The sequence below is a fragment of the Mirounga angustirostris genome, unplaced genomic scaffold, assembly GCF_029215605.1.
Source record: "Mirounga angustirostris isolate CCGP_5_RB_7025 unplaced genomic scaffold, mMirAng1.0.hap1 SCAF_10, whole genome shotgun sequence".
Classification (NCBI taxonomy): Eukaryota; Metazoa; Chordata; class Mammalia; order Carnivora; family Phocidae; genus Mirounga; species Mirounga angustirostris.
The window spans coordinates 130,084,557-130,106,013 of record NW_026991718.1 but is presented as its reverse complement, the minus strand read 5'-3'; the positions used below and the strand labels follow the sequence as shown (position 1 = coordinate 130,106,013).

At 44.6% G+C, this 21,457-nt stretch overlaps 1 protein-coding gene across 7 annotated transcripts in view; it reads left to right on the top strand.

Annotated features, from left to right (window-relative positions):
- Nucleotides 1-20,946, top strand: part of ZNF217 (zinc finger protein 217) — a 36,206-nt gene extending 15,260 nt beyond the window's left edge. For 6 of the 7 annotated variants that reach the window (XM_064573374.1, XM_064573371.1, XM_064573369.1 and 3 more), the window contains exons 2-6: nucleotides 7,584-9,351; nucleotides 12,763-12,879; nucleotides 13,644-15,092; nucleotides 16,539-16,670; nucleotides 18,753-20,946. In XM_064573374.1, coding sequence (XP_064429444.1) covers nucleotides 7,959-9,351; nucleotides 12,763-12,879; nucleotides 13,644-15,092; nucleotides 16,539-16,648 — 3,069 coding nt within the window. In that variant the 5' untranslated portion in view covers nucleotides 7,584-7,958 and the 3' untranslated portion in view covers nucleotides 16,649-16,670; nucleotides 18,753-20,946. The remainder of the gene's footprint in view (nucleotides 1-7,583; nucleotides 9,352-12,762; nucleotides 12,880-13,643; nucleotides 15,093-16,538; nucleotides 16,671-18,752) is intronic. The other variant, XM_064573375.1, reaches the window with a different exon arrangement.
- The last annotated feature ends 511 nt before the right edge of the window (nucleotides 20,947-21,457 follow it).

The window sequence follows — 21,457 nt, the reverse complement described above, 5'->3', positions numbered from 1 at the left end:
GGAGGTAGATTTGCATTCTCTTTGTAAGCCTCCATTTTTGGCAGAGGAACTTCTGGGAGGAATAGCAGCCCCTGGTTCCCTTCCAGTGGACCTTTAAAGAGGAAATCAGAAAATAAGACTTAATCATCAAGTCACTTACAAACTGATGAAATCATTAAGGAATATAATGGCCTGGCAACGAAGGAGTCCCTCTCTCCTCATTTCAGATAATCACTTTTCTCTCTTTTAACAACATTTATGATGAAATGGCCTGTTTTTGCCACAGCAGGGCTGCCTTTTCTCAACCCTGGAGCACTCTTAATTCTGAGACGCTTGATTAGAGCCTCAGGGGTCCCAAAAGCTGTGCTGTTTTCCCACTTTATAAAATTACATGCTTTTCTCACAGTTGTGATAAATATGATATTGGTGGCTAAGAACTTTGGGGTAGTTTTAATGACTCTTCACTGTCTACTATCTACTACTTGAAAAAAAAAGATACTTTTATCTGACTCTTTGAGGACTGTAAATTGGACCTTTTTTATGTTTCACGTGAAGCTTTGTTTCCATTTGCTCAGAGACAAGTTCAGTTGAGAATGTTCCATCTCAACGTATGCCAAGTATGTCCTGTATGTTAGGGTTTTTGAGGTTGCTGGGGATGACTTATTTTAAATGGTTCATTGCTAATTTCCTATTTGAGTTTAACCCCGTAGCAGTATGTTTAGTAAATGAATTGGAAAGTTGAAGCCAAAGTTCTGAACAATGGCTATATATTTTCAAGCTTCAGAATTGTACAGTAGGAACGAGAAATCTGAGACTGTTGTATAAGCTGAGGAGTATTCCACTAGAATAAAATCAGTGTAATGAGATTTTAATTGAAACCGCTACATTTGGAATATACAGAACTGTTTTTCAAGTTACTGAGGTGTTAGAAATAAAAACCTGGAAGGTGTTTACAGAACAGCTACTGAGCAGAAATCAAAGAAATCCCAGTCACATTAAATGCTCTAAATAGTGAAAGGTTTAGTTACAGCATGTAAACTAAACTTGAGGCTGTGGGGGAGTCTCGATTTGTACATCCCATCTCCAGATTGGGGGGGGAGGGGTGCTAACCAGTTTAAATGCACGTGGAAGAAAGAAGGAATTACACACAAAGACAGCAGGAAATTTCTGAAATTCGGGAGAGGGAAGCTTGATCATTATAGCCGAACGGCCTTCTCTTGGGGGGCGGTGGAAAAACTCTCAAGTGTTGGCTTTTAGGAAAAAGGTGACCGGGATTATTTTTCTCCAACCAAGAATGGAGTTAGGCAAATTTATAGTGGCCTGCGGGGCACAGGATTTTGAATTGAGACCACGAGGGCAGATAGAAATCTGATTTTGAGGAAGTGGTACAGGGACCATCCTTTCCCAAAATCTGCTGTTCATGATGAGCAAGCTCAATTCTTCCAAATAAATAGTGGGCCGGCTGCCACCACAAACTGCCCTTTTATGCTTAACATTGGAATGCTCATTAACGACTTTACATTTGAACATTTGTTGACTGACTGTTCTTAACGTCCCCATTACTTCCTGCCCAGGGTAACTACATAACAGAGTTACTGGAAATTAGGGGCCAGTTTGGTAATTTTATGATAAAGTTGAGAAATAAAATTACTAAACCTGAAAAGACAGCTGGGTAAGTTAAATTGAGGGAATTAGTTTAAATTCCTCAGCTTTTGTTCTTTAAGCTTTACCTGTGTTGTTTTTGACCTCCACATTCCTTCACTTCGTACGGAGGAGCTACGACCCTGGAGTCAGATGCCAGTTTTGTAATGGCTTCGTTAGGGTTTTGTGTTTTGTTGTTCATTAGTTTCTAGCGTGTCAGGAAACCTCTTGGATTTAAAATGCAGTTCTGTGGACTGGAGATTGAGAGTCTAGATCTCTTTTGTTCTTGTATCAGCATTAGGAGAACTACATGTTTTTATTTTTCCTACCTGTGTCAAATCAGGATAACCTCAAAACAGGTCAGTTAGACCAGAAGAAGTGTTTTTGGGGTTTTTAAAATCTGCGGATAAGCTTTGTTTTCAGTTGAGTACATAAGTCTCCTCAACAGTGGTTATATGGATGAATTGAAAGGAGAGTTTTTCCCCTTAATTTTGAAAGCAAACAGGTGACTTAAGAGAGCCAGACATACAACTTGAATATTTACTCAACAGAGATAGGGAGGGGAATATTTAAATGTTGCTAAAGAAAGAGCTCATGCCTTAAAAGGCAGTGCCCATGTTTATATTTAATCTGGTTAGTTAAATGGGGTATAATTAAGAACACTCACCACTGGGCCGTGTGGAAAAAGAGTTGTGGGTGTGTAGGATAGTGGTGTAGTAGGATGGTTATAGGTTATAGGTATTTATCTATATCCACAGTTACCTGTGTGCGTGTGTGCACGCGCACGCACACACAGGGTGTTTTCCTTGTGGAGAGCAAAAGAATACAGGTAAAGATAGAAGAGTTTGCTGTTTTAGTTGGTTGGAATCCCTCTTTTTGGTGCAGTTAGTCCTGTCTGAAATCTTTTTAGAGTATTAAAGGTAGTACTGGGTAAGTAGCAGTAACCTCACAGATAGCCAGGCTTACGCTTGCTTAATGAAAATTCTTTTTTTATTCATTTCCCTTAGAGTTCTCTTTTTCCGGTCAGGATGGAATTTTTAAAAGCCAGTTTACAGACCACAGTATCTGTTAATATTGATAATACCGAAACTAAAACTAGTATGTGGTGCTTCAGGTTCACATTAAGGTCCTTTAACTGACCTTAACTGATTTGGCAGGAATCAGGCAGAGTTTTTAATCATGACACTCAAATATACTAATATGATTACTCTTTTTTTTTTTTTTTTTTTTTAACAGTACTTTGGTCTCTAATCGTATTTAGGACTGAGCTCTAAGTTTCCAGAAAACGAGACTGTGCTCTAGGATCTCTCCCCAAGCTTTGCCTTTCAACAGTCATTTGCTTTTGGATAGTTTAGATTGTGACGTTGAATGTAAACTTCTGAATATTTTAATCTTTTTCTTTCACTTTTCAACATCTTTCCGCAGCTATATTAGGAAAGTTGGGTTGACCATTTAGCTCATGGGTGTGACCTTGGTGATTTCCTTGAAATAGGGTTGAAGGATTTAAAGTTACAGGTTTGGATTGCACTGTGGCTTTCTATGTGCAGTTCTCTTCACTTGTTGGATTAAGACAAAAAAAAAAACAACAAAAAACCCAAACCGGTATGTGTGACCTACAGAAGGAACATTTATAGAAAAACTGTAAGTTTCCTGACCAGATCTTGGAGATAATTTTGCTGTTTAAAGGGTACAAATGAATTGGCTAGAGACCAGCAGTTTGTGTGGGTTAAATATTTTAATGATCATTGATTTGGACACTTAAGTGATTCGGAGGGAAAAAGTAGATTTGTAGGAATACAGCAAATGACTTGGTTATAAGTGGAATTTTTATGTGTTTTTGACAGTTTTTGAGGACTTTGAATTCCTTTTACTCCATGATAGGGTAATAAATACTCCGTATCAAAACATGTGAGCTAACCTGTCCAGCTGAAGTAGAGTCTGTGCTGTCTCAAAGGTTAACAGCGTGAGTACATTTGGACGTAAAGAACTGTTCCCAAGTGACAGCAGTTATCAGCAAGGTGGCATTTACTTCTAATTTGTTGTACTTAAACACAAATTATTGTGGTTTTCATTAAGGATTGTATAATGTGTAATATTTGCTAATTTCAGAATTTACAGGTAGTGGCAGAAGCCTTACTCACAAACAAGTATCTTCTTTAAAGTAACAACAACAACAACAGGAGACGTGGCCTAAAGAACGTTAAGACTTCTCTTTCAGGCAGTGATAGCAATATAGTTCCTACTTTCTTTTCAAAGATCATCTTGTTGTAAATTTTCTTTTTTTTAAAGCGTCCATTTAAGTGATCACGATATCAAGTCAGCCCTAGTATTCTTTCAGAATATGAGGTTACACTGGATATTGCCTCAGGTGCCTTGAGTAAAGGTTTAGGAGCATTTTTTTTAAATACTGAAAACCATTTTTGCCACCTGCCTTTCAGTAGGGTGTTCCGAAGGCTCACTTTTCGGCAGACTAAAAGCATTTAGATTGTAGGGGTTGGATTATGATCTCCCCCCTCCTTCCTCCTCCAGGTCTTCGTGAAGACAGACAACTTCCTCTGCTAGCAGTGTCTTGCGGAGATGCTGAAGGTTCAGGGAAGGCTGTGTGGGTGCTCGCGCCCCGCGCCTGCAGTGGTTGCTATTAACACTAATTAGATTAGAATGTCTATTTTTTTTTTTTTTTGGTAAGTTTTGTTAGTATTAAAGTCTTTGTTATTGCAGTCACTCTAAAAGATTTTAGATTTTGTTAGCAGATTGGTTTTAAGTGATGTAGATAATTGGTTTATAGGTTAAGGAAGTGTTCAGTCTGCATTCAGTTTCTAAGTCAAGAGTTGAAGGCATTTGCTGTCAGAGATTTCCCCAGCTTGTCCTGCATTTCTGTTCTGGTGGGTCTGTAAGGGGAGTAGTTTTAAATCCAAATGATACAGTTTTGCTTGTGCTGGTCAACTTCATGGAGTGATTAAATATGATTCATTATTTTATTTTTTTTAAAGATTTTATTTATTTATTTGAGAGAGAGAATGAGATAGAGAGAGCATGAGACGGGGGAGGGTCAGAGGGAGAAGCAGACTCCCTGCTGAGCAGGGAGCCTGATGTGGGACTCCATCCTGGGACTCCAGGATCATGACCTGAGCCGAAGGCAGTCGCTTAACCAACTGAGCCACCCAGGCGCCCCTGATTCGTTATTTTTTATTACACCCTTGAAACTGTAGAGAATGGTATAGTAGATGGCAGCCGTAGGGAGCCGTGCAGAAGGTCTGATGAACCTTCGAGTTAATATCAGATGAGTTATGGTTGGTGACTGTGACCAGAGATGTTCAGTATTGACTCTGTACCTGCGCTGATGACGGAGTGCTTGTTCATTCAGCCACTAGGTGTTAATTGAGGGCCTGCCCCTGTGCCAGAGACCCCTTCTACGTGGGAGGGGATAGCAGCGGACAAGGGTCTCTCCTCCTAGGATCTTACTTCAAAGGAGTGGCCCAGGGTCTTCCTCTCTTGAGTGAGTAGTAAGGATGGCTATGACCCAACGTAGTCTAGTGCTCAGGACAGCTGGGCACAGTTAATGACTATCAGGACCTGTGCCAGAAGCTTCCCTTGAGGGAGAAGTGCTTCAGTTTTGCCTGGGAGGGTCTTCTTCCCCATCTCACCATACAAGGAGACTCGCTGGCCCAGGACCTCCTCCTAGTCTCCAGGCCTCCATCCTTCACCAAAACTGAAGCGCAAAACTGAAGCTCTTCTTGCTATGATTTTTTTTTTTTTTTTTGCACTGTACCTCCTTTACTAATCCTTCAGGTCTTGTGTTAGAAGCTGATGATGACTTCCCCTTAACCCATATATTTGAACATTTCAGAGATAAAAATTGAAACTGAACTGTTTCTTGAAGTCAGGCATTTCCAGTTATATGCCATTACCCTGGGTGGGAAATAAACAACAGGGATGTACCCACATCATGTTTCTAAATCAGAGACTGAGTTTACGATTGGTGTCTTTTTGGGAAAGATTATCTGTAGAAAACTGGAGTTCCCCCAAATTTAAAATATCATAGAGTAGTAAAATTTCTTTAAAAAAAGAAAAAGATAATGTTGATATCTGACATGGAGGACTAACTTTGATTTTGGCAAATTAGGGCATTAAAAAAAAAAAAACTTTACTGCTCCCTAATGCCACTCTTTCATTTTTTAAAAAGCTGTTTTGCAACCAAAAAATAGAAAGGGCCTCAAACAGAGGACAGCCTTTATTCAAATTGAAATTTATCTGTGTACACGGTGGAGAACTCAATGAGCTGTTTCTGTTTTTCATATAGCTGTCAGCCGGTGAAAATGTGCTGGTCAACTTCGTGGTGTTTTCAAATATCATTTATATCTTGATTTAAGATAGCATTAAAAATTCTTTTGAATAAGTCTATCCATAAATGTAGACCTACCCCCCAGAACCACAGAAATTTGGAACTCTTGAGGATGATCCTGTCATTTAACCATCTACACCAAGTAGATGAAGATGGGGTATGTGGTGGTGACAGCTTGAAGGTTGTGACTTAGCCAGAACTAGAACTCAGGTCTCTGGGGTGTTCTGTTATTTCCCACCAAGCTGGTAGCCAGCCCCAGTGTTTTATCCTCCATTGTGATTACAACAAAAGACTTAGAAATTTAGATAAAGCACGTTAGTACGTTCTTTCTTTACCCTAATCTTTGATCTGCAGTCTTATTAGAAAAGCTTGATGTTAAAGATCTGGTTTATTCAAAACTAAAGATAGCAAGGGGCATGAGAATTTTCTTTTATTATGAGTGTAAAGAAGGGGAAGAAATGCTTCCTTGTCTTCTCGGAGCCTAGAGGCCCTTGCTCTTTGAGGAAGTGGAGAGAAGAAAGTAAAGCTGAAGGTGGTGGGAGTAGTTTGCAAGTCTTTTTGTCTTGTTGGGGAGAATGAACAGACCTCAGTTAAAGTAGTTGAGACTATTGAAAACCAATTCTGTGCTTGCCAGAAAGGTGGGGGCTATTGGGTTTTTGGAGCTTAATTCCCCTTCAAGAATGAAAATTAGCTTCCAAATCTGAGCCTGCAGAGCTAAATAAAGTAATAGTCCATTTTTCACCTGGCCAATGCATGATGTGAAAGGTGGGTTAAAAAAGTGGGAGGACCCATTTTCTGATTGAAGACTGAGCCATGTTGAACTGGTTGTGTGGAGGATTTTAAAGTGTATATTCACAAAGTAGCTCTGTATATATGTATTTCCTTGTTTATTGTGTGGAAAAGGAAGCCCAACCCTGAGGCTTGTTGAAGCAGAAAGTTGTTACAAGCGAACTGGGATTTGGGCAGTGGGTTGAGTGAGGGTTAGACTATCCTGTGAGCCAAAATGATGAAGGTTTCTCTTGGCCAAGATGAGCATCATTCTGAAGTGTTCTGTAGTTTTTGAATGTGGATTTTATGAAAGGTTCCTGTTTTTTGTGTGTGTAGGTTGTTGGCCAATGCGTGTGTAAAGCTTCAAGGGTGCATTTAGGCATTTGTGTTTCTCAACTGTATATAAGACAGTTTGAAGTTCTGGCTTTTAAATTTTTACTTAAAGTGCTGTAATTGTCATTTTTCACAGTTGGTATAGTCTCTAGATTTGTAGAGGCTGTTGATAAGGATACACATGTGCATTGTAGTGTTGGCGTTTAAAATGCATTCCGCTGAATTGAACAGTTTCTGCCCTGAATCTTTACATTTTAGATTTAAATCATTAAAGGACCGCGTGTTACGTTTCTTAACTGGATGAAAATCTAGCGATTTGATAAGTGTACTGATTGGATAAAATGCTAATGATTTAATTAACGAGCATGTTGAACAGGATGCCCTGTGTTAGTTAAGGGAGGAGCAGATGACCTAGGCTACGGGCAGACCAGCTGTGAGTCGTCCACACCAGGCTTCTTTTTTCCCTGGCTGCAGCTAACCATTTCTATGTTTTGTTTTGTTTTGTTTTCCCCCCCTCTAGGTTTTGGAAATCCCTTGTCTCCAGGTTGCTGGGATTGACTTCTTGCTCAATTGAATCACTCACTCAATGGAGACAAAGAGAATTAATGCTTTGTGCTGACTCATATTTGAATCAAAGCGTTGGGGAGTCTGTCTGCCTTGTTTGTGGAAAGAACCAGTGAGAAGCTCTGTCACCGAGCTTCCTACAACTTCGGAAGATAAGAAGCTCCAGGAATATATACTTTCTTTTGAACTTTTATAACAAATATTTGTTCTAGTTTTAAGTGCAGGGCTCCTGGGGGTGTGAGTGACAAGTCTTACAAGTGGCCTTATCCCAATTCCAGAAATTCCTCCACCGGATTCTTATTTTATATACAATCCTAAAGTGCCAGGAAACATGCCAACTCAATCCCTGTTGGTGTATATGGATGGACCAGAAGTTATTGGCAATCCCCTTGGCACCCAGATGGAGCTAGATGATGCCATGTCAATAAAAGGGACCACCGCTGTTCCTTTCAGAGCAACGCAAGAGAAAAACATCATCCAAATAGAAGGATATATGCCCTTGGACTGCATGTTTTGCAATCAGACCTTCACACATTCAGAAGACCTTAATAAACATGTCCTAATGCAACATCGGCCTATCCTCTGTGAGCCAGCAGTTTTGCGCGTTGAAGCGGAGTATCTTAGTCCTCTTGATAAAAGTCAAGTGAGAACAGAGCCTCCAAAGGACAAGAATTGCAAGGAAAATGAAGAATTTAGCTGTGAAGTATGTGGGCAGACATTCAGAGTGGCTTTCGACGTCGAGATCCACATGAAGAAACATAAGGACTCTTTCACCTATGGGTGTAACGTGTGCGGAAGAAGATTCAAGGAGCCCTGGTTTCTTAAAAATCACATGCGGACGCACACTGGCAAATCCGGGGCCAAGAGCAAACTGCAGCAAGGCTCGGAGAGCCCGGCAACAATCAACGAGGTGGTACAGGAGCACGCAGCTGAGAGCATCTCCTCTCCTTACAAAATCTGCATGGTTTGTGGCTTCCTCTTTCCTAATAAGGAAAGTCTCATCGATCACAGGAAGATGCACACCAAAGAATCTGCTTCCGGCTCCAGTAGTACACAAACAGACTCTCAGCAGGGGGGGATGCCATCTCCGGGGGACGAGTTCCTGCAGTTTTTAAACTTGAGACCCACCTCTCACCCCGAAACCGGCAAGAAGCCCACAAAATGGATACCTCAGCTCGACCCATTCACCACCTACCAGGCTTGGCAGCTGGCTACCAAAGGAAAAGTCGCCGTGTGCCGAGAAGTGAAGGAACAGCCGGGCCAAGAAGGAAGTACCGACAATGATGATTCGTGTTCAGAAAAAGAGGAGCTTGTCGAAATCTGGAACGCGAGTAAGAGCCATTCCGAAGGTTCTGGAAAGTCCAAGACAAGTAAAAGCAGTTGCGCAGGCCTCGCACAAGATAAAGAGAAGCCCAGACCCTCCAGTGGTGAAGTGCCTTCCGTGGAAGCGGACCCAAAGTTGTCCAGCAACAAAGAGAAGCCGACGCATTGCTCGGAATGCGGCAAAGCCTTCCGCACCTACCACCAGCTGGTCCTGCACTCGCGAGTGCACAAGAAGGACCGGAGGGCCGATGCCGAGTCGCCGACCATGTCAGTTGATGGAAGGCAGCCTAGGACGTGTTCTCCAGACCTCACCGCCACCCTGGATGAGAACGGAGCCGTAGATCGCGAAGCTGGTTCTGAGGATGGATCTGAGGACGGACTTGCGGAAGGGCTCCAGCTGGGTAAGCCTCTCCTCCATGGGCGCTGTCCTGCCTCCGTCCCCGTCCCAGAAATGAGGGTTGGAGAGCTGGGGCGGAGGCCAGGCTCTTGGGGCGCCAACCTGTCGTAAGTCACTTCACCTCTCAGGGCCTTGGTTCTGCCCAAGGGCTTCTTCCAGTTCTGAAAATTCTGTTGCTGTATCTTTTGCTCACGGAGGACACACATCATCTTCACTTGCGCATCAGTCTGAGGCGGTGGTTCTGACCTGGGGCGGTTTTGCCCCCCCGTGGAATCTGGTAGTGTCTAGAGATATTTTGGGGCGTCACAGCCGTGTTGGTGTGCGGCTGGCACCCAGCGGGGGGAGGCCAGGGATGCTGCTGAACATCCCACTTGCCGTGCGCAGGGCGGCCCCGCAGCCGGTGATTATGTGGCCCAGTGTCAGTGGTGTCAGGGTTGAGAGACGCTGGGCTTCGCTTCAGGGCTTCTGGCATACCTGAGCTGCTCTCTAAAAACAGGTTGTCCTTACGTGCAGCCGACTTCCCTGTCCTCTGAGACCGAGCTCTCATGCACTTCCTCCAGCTGGTGGTCTAGTCACAAAAGGTACTGGGAATGATTATCGGCCAGAGCAAGGGTATCTTTAGAGAAACTGGTGCTACCTGGTACCCACCCAGTCCTCTATGTCTGGTGGGCTAGTATTCATTAACAGTTAGCTCAGGGACCAAGACCATTTGTGTGTAAAATAAAGGGAATGTGAACACACCAAAGATGATTTAACGGAATCCCAAATGCTCAGATTTTTCTTGAACCTAATGGCTTTTTAGAGGAAACGGGAGTCACCGCTCAAGGTTCAGGGAACCTCTTATTTCTGGAAGCCCAATGGACATTATCCAAGGCAGAGGATCCCACCTGTGGTTCAGGTCTTGCCCATTTATACTTAAACCAGAGCTGCTTCTGTCTGTTTAATGATGTTTTGTTTGAGTAAAGGATTCTGCTGCTTGAAATTCAACAGTTAAAAGAACCAGCTGAATGGTGGGAACTTGAATTAGTCTTAGAGGGACGTTATCATTCACAAAAGAAGGTCTGCTACCTTCTTTGACTGTAACTTGATGGTATGTGGCTGGCTTGTGAGAACTCGTGTGTGAGACCAAGATGAATTTGACCGGATGATACACTGGATGCTTCATGCTCCAAACCAGTGTCAGGTTCTTTTTGCCATCACAAGATGGATTGAGAACAGTAGTGTTCATACTGAGGATTTAGGATGTTTTGAGTTTCAGGGGACACAGGAAACCTAGCATCTAGGATACTACAGTCTTCAGAAATCTAGAAAACACCATTATGGTGTCTTCATGACATAAAAAAGGCCTTGAACACAGAGACCTGTCTTCACAGTGGTTCCTAGTAGTGTCAGTCCGGTTCAGGGGCATGTAGTAATGGGGAGATGGTTGGGTCCCCTTGCTGCCCCCTTGCCATGAAAGAAATGAGATGGCCGGTCGCATTCTGCCAGTAGGTGGTGTGGGCAAAAGAACCTGGTGGAAATCTTGGTCGTCAGGTGGATAGAATGCCTGATGGTAACTGGGAGCGCCAGGACTTGCCTTTAGTCTGGTTCTGCCACTGCATTATTCTGTGGCTGATTATGTGTTGCTTAACCTTTCTTTGCCCTGATTTCTCTGTTTGCAAAATTGGTTCGTCCACCCTTGTCTTCCACCTCCCAAGGATAATTTCAACAGCCTTTTGATAAAAAGTTGGCAGTCCTTTCAGAAACTATAAAATCAGAGGTGATGCCAAAGGAGCAGGAACCAGGTACATGTGGACATTTCACGTCCTTTGTGTTAAAACAGACCCATTTCATAACTTTTTGGATATGATGCAACATACCATAAATCCTGACACATACTTGGGAGTAGGAAATTGCAGTAAGGTTCAAACTCAGCTCATTGGGTGTGATTGTAAGACAAAGCTGGGCCTTCTGTATTTAGAGAATTGATTTTCCTAAGTTTATATTATGTGGTGGTCTAGATTTATCTTCCTGTTATTTACTATCAACCTGGCTTTCTTGAGATTGACTTTTAAGATCAGAAGGCAAAGTAAATATTTTTTGTGTTTGTTCAACTTTATAGTATGTTTAATAGTGGTTTTTCATGTGATTGTGTTTTTAAGTCTTCACGGTCAGTGGTGGTCTCTGCTGTTCTACTGTTGAGAGGTGCTCAGCGGTGCATACCTTTTCCCCAGGGGAATTGAGGGGCCAGGGGATCATGCAGTCCTGTCCTGGTTGTCCTGGAGGCTGCCCACAGTTGGCTCATAAGCTGCTTTTTAAAATCTGTAAACTAGATCTATATAATCTAAAATACAAAATTGGGAAGGAGCAGGGAAAAGAGGCCTTTTTAGTTGGAGTTATCGGTTTTCAAGGCAAAAGAGCCAGTTTAGTTATGCTCAGTTTTAAGAGGTGACCCCACCTCCTTGTCCTCACTGCAGTGCACGGAGTACAGTATTTGGGTAAGAGGAGGTTTATCTAGAACTTTAGCACTCATTTTTATGGGTGTTAATTTTTTTTTTTTTTTTTGGCATGGGGGGGCGGGTATCTTAACTGTAGCAGTGTACTTGTCTTTGTGTTTAGGTGTTTAGGTATAATCATCCTTTAATTAGTGGCAGCAGTGGGCCTTTACTGTGTTGCAGCCAGATACACTGTCCTGGTCGTTGCAGAGATTGAAGTATATGGTTTAGCCCATTGTCATTTGGGGACAGATTTTGATTGATCTCAGCTATATTTTTGGCCACGTGAGTGCTTGTGAATGATACAGTTTGCTTTCCAGAATGTGCTGAATTTTGACAAACTTTCTTAGGCGTTTGACCCAATGCTGAAACCTTTTATTTTCTTTAAAGATTAAGTTGTGCTTGCTACCCTCTAGTGGTAGCTGGCCCAATCTTAAGATAGACTTCTTTTCCCTGGTGGTTGGGGAAGCTGGCAATTTCTAGTGGCTCCGTTTTCTAAATCAGTTATTCTGAAGAAGCTGGTTATTCCAGCCAGTGTCTGTAGGTCCAGCTTCAGTCTGCCAGATCCTGCTTGTTGCAGACATGTTGGGAGAACAGAAAGTTGCCCATGCATGTCAGTATCTTAAATGATCTTTCCTGTGATTGAGGCAAAGGAAGAACTGAATCCAGGACACCAAATTCTGCTGTACTCAGAAAACAAAAACAAAACCAAGAAACAGACACGCATGTTATAAAAAGCTTCCAAAACTTCAGACAGTCTCAAATAGCATTTGGTGTGTTCCTGTCCTTTCTGGTATACCCCAACACTTAATATAAAAATTATTTTATGCTTTCCAAAAAAAAAAAAACGAAACACCGTCTCCATCAAGAATACTTAGCTTGTCTTAACTCGTGTACCTGAGCTGTCTTCTTACAGAAATATTTTTTGATTCTGCTTTAAGATAAAAATGATGATGGAGGAAAAATAAAGCATCTTACGTCCTCAAGAGAATGTAGTTATTGTGGGAAGTTTTTCCGTTCAAATTATTACCTCAATATTCATCTCAGAACGCATACAGGTAAGGAACTTCCTAGATTTTTAAAATTCTTATTAGCTCAAAGAATTACGATGGAGCTTTGTGTCCTGACTTCTTTTATATTGTTGTTCAAATATTCTGTTAGGCCCTTGCAATAGTTGAAGAGTAAGTGTGTAGTGTGTTGATGGTAGCTGTCATTTTAGGTCTGTTAATGTCCTTGTAACTTGAACTGTTCGTGTTTCGAAGTTTGTTTCTTGTTTAGTTTCTGACTACTCTTTCATCTTACTAAAACCTCTTTAATGTTTTTTCACGCCACAGCTTTTTTTGTATTAACTGTTATGATTTAGAAGGCAACAAGAATATATTTAGTATTTTCTTTAGACTGTAGAAGCAGCTGTGACATAATAATGGTTCAGGAGGCTGGGTGGACTTGAACTGCCTCTCTTCCGCTCACTAGCTGTGCGTGCAGCCTTGGGCAAGTCATTATGCCTTTCTGTGCCCCCGTGTTCCTAGCTGTAAAAGCAGGATAATGATACTCTTCTGTTCCATAGGGCTATTGTGAAGGTTAGATAAGTTTAAAATGTGCTATTTTTTTTTAATTAAAGACATGTATTCACATTTTCCAATAGTATAGTAAGGGTGATAAAGTGAGCAACTTGAGAAAAATCCTGGATATGCAGATTCGTAGAGAGAGAAGGGAAAAGGAAAGACCCTGTATTCTGTCCTGGCAGATAATTTTAGCTTCCAGAGATCTATTTTGATGTTCTTCATGAACGTGGGTGACACAGTGACATTTCTCGTTTTAGGTGAAAAACCATACAAATGTGAATTCTGCGACTACGCCGCGGCCCAGAAGACATCTCTTCGCTATCATCTGGAGAGGCATCACAAGGACAAGCAGATCGATATTGCCGCCGAAGTCAAGACCGATGGGAAAAACCAGGAGACCGAAGATGCACTACTAGCCGCCGACGGTGCGCAAACCAAAAATCTGAAAAGATGTTTTGACGGTGCCAAAGATGTTAAAGGCAGCCCACCTTCAAAGCCACTTAAGGGGATGGCCTCTACCTTTCAGAATGTTCTGGGCAGCACTGTCCAGTCAGCAGGACACAGAGATACTCAGGATTTCGATAAAAGTGCAGCTGATGCCGGTACTGACAAAATGGGCAGAGCTCCCGCCCCCGCGGGTTTGGACGTGTTCCCGAGGAGAGCGCCAGCGCCGGGTGACCCTCAGCCCCCCGAGCCCGCGCGTAGGCCGGAGGCGGGGGTCCCTGCGCGCGCGGACGGCAGCGCGGCCCCCGGGGCTGACGGCGGCCCCCGGGAGGAGCAGGTGGGCCCGGCGGCCGCCGGCAAGCGCAGGGCCGGCGGGGACTGTCAGGAGAAACCGCTGAACCTGTCCGTCGGGGCGCTTCACGGCTGCCCCGCCATTTCTCTGAGCAAGAGTTCAATCCCAGGGATCACCTGCCCGTTTTGTACCTTCAAGACCTTTTATCCGGAGGTTCTGATGATGCACCAGAGACTGGAGCATAAGTACAACCCCGACATCCACAAAAACTGCAGAAGCAAGTCGGCGCTGCGCGGCCGGCGCACCGGCTGCCCGCCCGCGCTGCTGGGGAAGGACGTGCCCCCGCTGGCGCACTTCCCCCGGCCCCGCGCCAGGCCCGCGCCCGCGCCCGCGCCGCCCGCCAAGGCCGCGCCCGCCGAGCGCGGGAAGCCGGGCCCCGCCGCGCCCGCCAGGCCCCCGCCGCCCCCGGGGCTCGACCCCAGCACTTTAGCGCCCAGCAACCTGAAGGCGCCGCGGGCGCCGCACCAGCACCAGCCGCCGCCGCCGCCGCAGCTCGGGGGCGCGCAGGGGGCCGCCCGGCCGCCGCCGGCCGAGCCCGCCAACCCCGCCAACCCGGAGCGCGGCCGGAGGCCCGAGGCCAAGCCCCGGCTGCCCGCCGCCCCCGCCCCCGCCCCCGCCCCGCCCGGCGCCGCCAACGGCTGTGCCGAGCGCCCCTGGGCGCCGCGGGGCCGCGACCCCCCGAGCGGCCGCCCCGCCGAGCCCGGAGAGCCGCTGCCCAAGCGGCCGCGCCCCGACGCCGAGCCGCCGGCGCCCGCCTTCCGCCGGGCCTTGGAGCTGCCCCAGTACCACGTGGTGCGCGGCCTGCAGTCGCTGCTGCCCGCCGAGTGCGTGTGCCCGCCGCCCGCCGCGCTGCCGCCCAAGCCCCGCGCCGCGCCCGCGCCGCTCTTCGCCTGCGGGCCCGCCGCCGACGGTGAGGCCCGGGAGGGGGGCACAGAGCGGGGGCGGGGGGCGGCGGGCCCTGCGGGGCCTGCGGGCCGGCCCTCCGCCGCCCCGAGCGCCGTGCCTCGCTCGCTGCGCGCGGCCCGCGCACGTCCGGCCTGGGGTCCCCGCTCCCCGCGCTCAAGTCCCTCGGAGCCGCCCCGTGGCCGTGTGCGCGGCTGGCGGTGTCCCCGCGGGCAGGTGGCGCCTCGCAGTGCACACCTCCCCACACACGCCCCCCCGAGCACGGGCCCCCACCCAGCGGGAACAGCAAGTGTAGGAACCCCAGTGAACAAGAGTCTTTTGAACAAGCCAAGTCGATGCTAGGCTTCCGGACCCACCGGCCCAGTTTTTAGCCTCGTTAAACGTTAAGTGCATTTTAAAAGGGACGCCCTTTCCCCCAAATGGACGGATTGTTAAAGTCGTAGCTTTACTTCGGAGTTCTCCCCGTGGAAGTGTTTTCAAAACCCTGCTTCCTCCTGCCCGCGTTCCCTTAGAGGTGTGTGGGGCCCACCTGTGCGTGTAGAGAGGTAGGTCAGAGTGTCCTGGAGACCTGTCCCACTTGGCAGACTCGATTAAGCCACTTGCTTTGTCGGATAGAAGTCCTGCTGGTTTGTGCAGGTCCGAAGAGAAAGCCGTTTGAAACCTCTCAGTTTGTGTTAACTTCAAGAAATTAAGGGTTCTGTGTGGTGACAGTACTCTTACCCAGGATAGCTGGATGCCGTTTCATCTGGTATGGATAGCAAATTAAGAAAACAATTTTTTTTCACACACTCCAGTGAATTTCATGAAAATTGTGATGAAATATTAATTTTTGCAGACTTTTGATCTTTCTCCCTATAAGCTCTTAAAATGGACAGGAGTCAAAACTTTGCCTTAACTTGAAGAGTCCGGGCTCTGTATAGCAAGCACAATCCTTTTCTATTTTTTTAATTTTTATTTTTTAAAGATTTTATTTTTAAGTAATCTCTGCACCCAACGTGGTGCTCAGACTCGCAGCCCCGAGATTGAGAGTTGCACACTCCACCAACTGAGCCAGCCAGGCACCCCCCATAAAATCCTTTTTTTGAATCAGTATTTTTTTTCTCCTTCCCCACAGTTTTGGTTTCTGATGCATATAAGTTTAAAATATTTTATGCTACCATTTTTGGGGCTTTTTGTTTTTTTCCTCTGCCTAAACCCTGGATCTTGACTTTTTAGTTCTTACTAAGAGTACTTAGATCTATTTTAGCTTTAATGACTTGAAATTTTGTACTGACAAATATCCTCAGGGCACTTAAAAACGTTTCAGTTATAACTGCAACGTGCATGCAGCTGGTGTATTCTGATCCCATTACCAGTCAGGAATGGTGTGAAAATTGACCTCTGACAACCCACATACACCTTCCCAATTGTTGAACTTAATTCTAAACACCTTTTCACATTTTTTTCCAAACAGGAAAAAGGCCAGTGTCGTACCAACACTTGTCCAGCAGCATGCTACAAAAGAGAAACTATGAGAATTTTATTGGAAATGCACATTATCGACCAAATGACAAAAAAACTTGATTTCCTATTTTGTCTAAGAAAGGTGAGCATATACGGTGTATTGATTTTGCTTAATTGAAAATAAACCATCTAACTTATCCTGTAGAATATTAAAGTAAAATTACTTTATTTATTTACAAGATTTATTAGAGCACGAGAGCACAGCGGGGCGGGGGGGGGGGGGGCGGTTGTGCAGAGGGAGAGGGAGAGAGAATCTCAGCGGAGCCCCGACGCAGGGCTCCATCTCAAGACTCTGAGTTCACAGCCTGATCTGAAACCAAGAGTCGGGATGCTTAACGGGCTGTACCGCTCAGGTGCCCTTAATTTTAAAGTGTTTTAAAACTGAGTTCTCAGGGTCTGTGGATATCAGTGATGATGATAATAGTATAATAGTAATAGCAATTGGAATTTACTAAGCATTTATTTTGTGCTCTGCCTTGAAGTGTTTTATAATCATGACCTCACTTAATCCTTCCCACAGCAGGGGGCATCAGGCCAGGGATTAGCAAACTGCCCTCCACCTGTTCTTGTCTATAAAGTTTTCCTGGCACACAGCCATGTCCATTCCTTTCTGTATTGTTGATGGCTTCTTCTGTGCCACATTAGCAGAGCTGGGTGGTTGTGACAGGGAGTGCAGGGCCTGCAAAGCTGAAAATATTTACACTCTGGCCCTTTATAGAAAATGTTTGCTGACCCCTGGGTTAGGAGGCCCTGGGCGTGCTTTACAGATGAGGGTACCAAGACTTGGAGTGTGTAACTTGCCCAGTGCTTAACTCTGGTTCTGTCCTAGGTCTGCAGGAACCAAAGTCTGTGCCCTCCTCCCCCCAGCCCTCCTGTTTATAAGAGCTTGTTCAAAGCCTCTGTGCATCCTTACCTGGGGAGGGGAGTGGGCCAGGAGCAAGTAGTTGTGTTTGGTCTTGGTGGTTCCCATGGCAGATGTATATAACTGTAGATACCCAGAAACTGCGTATCATCATAGTTGTGCGCATAGTAATTTAGTTAATTCCAAGTTTGGCCAGAGTTACGTAAGAGTTACTCTAGGCCTCGTTTACCAGTACATTGAATGAAAAGATTGGGGCTTGTGGACAGATTTGCGTTCTCTCTCGCAGAAGCCCTTGTCCTGTCACGTGACCGCCATCTAGACTCCCGGTCCAGGGCGGGGTTTCTCCCTCCTGTTTTCAGGGGGACACGCGTGGGACCCATCAGCCTCATGCGGGTCTGCGGGTCTGCGCTCCTCTTTCCCCTCAGATAGTGAAAGTAGAATGAGAGTAAAGTGCCGTTGTCACAGGAATGGGGTTAAGTCCACTCTCCATTAAAACAAAAATGAATAATGTATGGATTACAAGGAACGGATCCTTTGTCACCGATTTCCCGTACTCGATGGCACAGTCCGTCAGTGACAGCAAATGCGCACCGCCCCGTTGGCCAGGCCTGGCCTCTCTCTGACCTCTGAGCTTCTCTGCTTGCACTTCCCTCTGCCCGGAACATCCGTCCTGCATCTTCTGTGCCAGATCGCCTCTCCCTGAGACTCCAGGACCAGCTCACACATCAATTCTGTAGAATGTCTGCCGGGAACTGGGGACTTCCCCCTTGTGCTCCCTGTGCAGGTGTGATTCATGCCCATCACCCTCCCGCCCCCCTTACCTGTGTGGCCAACTTCACTGTGAGCTGCGCTTGAGAGGAGACTCCTGTGTTCCGTTGCGTAGCCCACTGCTGGGAATATCCCTGATCCGACTTGTTAAATGTTGGCTGAGCAAATAGTGTTAGAAACTTTCAGTTTCTCGTCAGTGACAGTTGCCTTTGGCAGACTCCGTGGAACTGGTAGGAATTCGGAATCTCAGTAAAATCATCTTCACTAAATCACTGTTCAGTGTATAGTGCGGTGTCTCTGAGTTGTTAGAGTCCAGTGTTGTTTTTAAGTAAATATTTTATTTTTAAGTAACCTCTACACGTGGGCTCCACCCGCTGAGCCAGCCAGGCGCCCCTTCGTTGCAACATCTGAGCTAAGTGGAACTCACTACAGTTCTAGATCCCCTTAGTTCTGTTGGTTGCACTTTTCTCTTACAGATTTTCTGAGCTGTTTTCAGTTTTATCTTCATGGCTCCTCGAACCTTTGTTTCCGTAGGTCTTGATGGCTGTGTGTACTGTCCGTGAATCGAGTTCGTCCATCCTTTGAGAAAGCAGACGGTGGAAGCCCGTGAAATATAAGCTGTGACCGTGCCGTGCATGTAACACACCAGGAACACTACGGTTTTGTGACGTTGTTCTGTTAACTTTTGTACCAAATAGCAATAAAAACTATAGTTGCAACAGTTGGGTTATACACAAATGGAGACTGGAAATCTCTATCTTGTCCCTGAATTATATTTTTTTTAGAATCGACCAAATACGAAGAGTCTTTCGCCTACTTGAGCGCTGCTGGAAAGAAACCATCTGGGTTGGGGAGGGTGGGGTGGGGAGAAAGTCTATGATGCTTGCACCTCAGGTAACTCTGTACATAATTGTAAGTTCTAACCCTGCTTGTTTGGATACTGTGCGTTACTCTTTTTCTCTAATGTAGCTCATCACTTTGAGCGGTTTCCTGCTATTTGTGCTCTTTCGTTTAAAATGTATGTTTTTTTTAAAAAAAATTCTCAATGATTTTGTATTATGTTAAATCCTCCTCAGTCTATTATCTTAACAAAATTGTTAACGGAAGTATTGACCCTCTATGACTATGTGCTGCATATACTGAGGTCAGCCATTCTGAATTCGGTGCCCTTTTATTGCAAATTTCATTTTGTCAACCGAGGGAGTGTCCAGATCCGTGATCCCTTCCCGGAAACAGTGCTGTGGATTGTGGGGTTTTTAAGTGTGTGTGTTTACAGAAAGCCTGTCCTCTGTGGAGCCAGCCACATGTCCAGTAAACATACCAGATCGTAGGTGCGGTCCCTTGCATTTACTTTCTATCAAATTAATCATTTTTGTTGGAAAATTCACTGAAATTAGTAGGTAAAAAAACAGAAATGCTAAATTATACATGTGAATGACACATATTGGAAGGAATTTTAAAAAGGACATGAACGTTTTTGGGTAAATTTTAGGTTTGTATCTGGAAGTCTTGGTGTGCCTGGCATTTGGGTTAATTGTGGACATACTCCGAGTTAATTATAGACACGTTGATTCTGAGTAAGGAACTGCAGGCTGAGCCTTCTGGTTATGGGGAAGATGGGATCTTTTCTCGACCTCCGTTATCTTCCCATTTTTGGTTGTTTGAGCAGCAACGTTTTTCTCCGTGCATATGCAGGTTGGGTTTTAAAGAGAGGATCGCCACCATCTGGCTTACTAGGTGTTTTAAACTTTGGTTCCCTTGATACGCTCTCCGTGGCCGAGTTTCTTCAGCAGTACATTGGTTTAGCAACCACAAAATATTTTATTAAGAAAACTGTTTCAAAAATAAATTTGCACTGTTAAGTTGTCCTGCCCTGCCCTTCTGCGTTAGAGCAGGAGTAAAGTCCTAAAAGAATCCTGATTTTTTGTTTTGTTTTCATTATGCAACATGAAACGTACTTGACAGAAGTCTTAACTCCCGTGTTAAAGGGAGAGCTGATTAGAGATCCGTCTGCTGGTATTGCAATGAAGTGCTTTGTATCAGGAAAGTGTACACTATTGACCTTGTTTCCTGTTCACAAGCTGAGCCATATGTACATAATCTAGATTTTTTGTTTTCATAGTTTTGCACTTTTATAGCCTATTTTTGAAGATTAACACATTTTTGCAAGATGATTGACTTGATCTTTGCCTAATCCAATGAGTGTTGCAGAAAAGCTTGCTGTGACTATAAATGTAAATCTTAAAAGGGGATACAAGATAATAGAGGGCTGAAATTTAAACCTGTATTTAAAAAAAAAAAAAAATCACCAAATCTATTTGAAAACAAGTCAATTCATGTCATGCTGAAATTTGGGGGGCTTTCAGATTTCTCCTTTCTTCACCACATTTCTGAATTTCTGAATGCATAAAAATGTCCTTTTTTTTCACAGCCCTTGTACTCCAAAAATTTTGTTTGTTCGTTTGTTGTTTTTGGTCCATCAGTATTAACTATTGGGATACTACTGGTTTTGTATGTTTTTTTTTTTTTTTTTTCCTTTGAGACAACAGTACATATAATAGAGGTACAATCCGTTGGATTTTTGTTTATGTATTTATTTCATTCCAGTTTGATTTATTTTAATTGTTGATACTTGTCAAACAGTAGACATTACTTGTTTTATTTATGATATATTTCAGCTTAAAGTTATGTTATTATATGTGGATGTAAATATAGATTTGGTGTTTTGCAGTCTTGCGTTTTGGTCTTTATTGTGTCCCTGGTTTCTGTTTTTGTTTTATTTAACTTTTTATAAGTACAATTTTAAGCCTACAGGGTAGAAGAGAGGTCAGTTGTTCTGAATCCTCGATGCTCGCCCGCAGTATTTTGCCCCTCCTCCCTCTTCTCCCCTGAGTACTTTAAAGCAAATCTCAGATGTGTAAGGGCTTTCATGATTACGTGGAGCTAAATGGACAGTGATTCCTCATAACCAGCCTCCATGACCACATTGCCTTGTCTTTTTAAAAGTGGCTTCTCATAGTTGGTAAGTTGTGACCAGGGCCCAAACAAGATTCACTTCATTGGTTTAGAAGATTGTTTTTTTTGTTGTTGTTGTTCTTTGTTTTTTAAGATTTATTTACTTTTAGAGAGAGAGAGAGAGAGAGCGGTGGGGGCAGGGGCAGAGGGAGAGAGAATTTTAAGCAGGCTCCACACTAAGTGGGGAGCCTCACGTGGGGCTCAATCCCACGACCCTGATATCA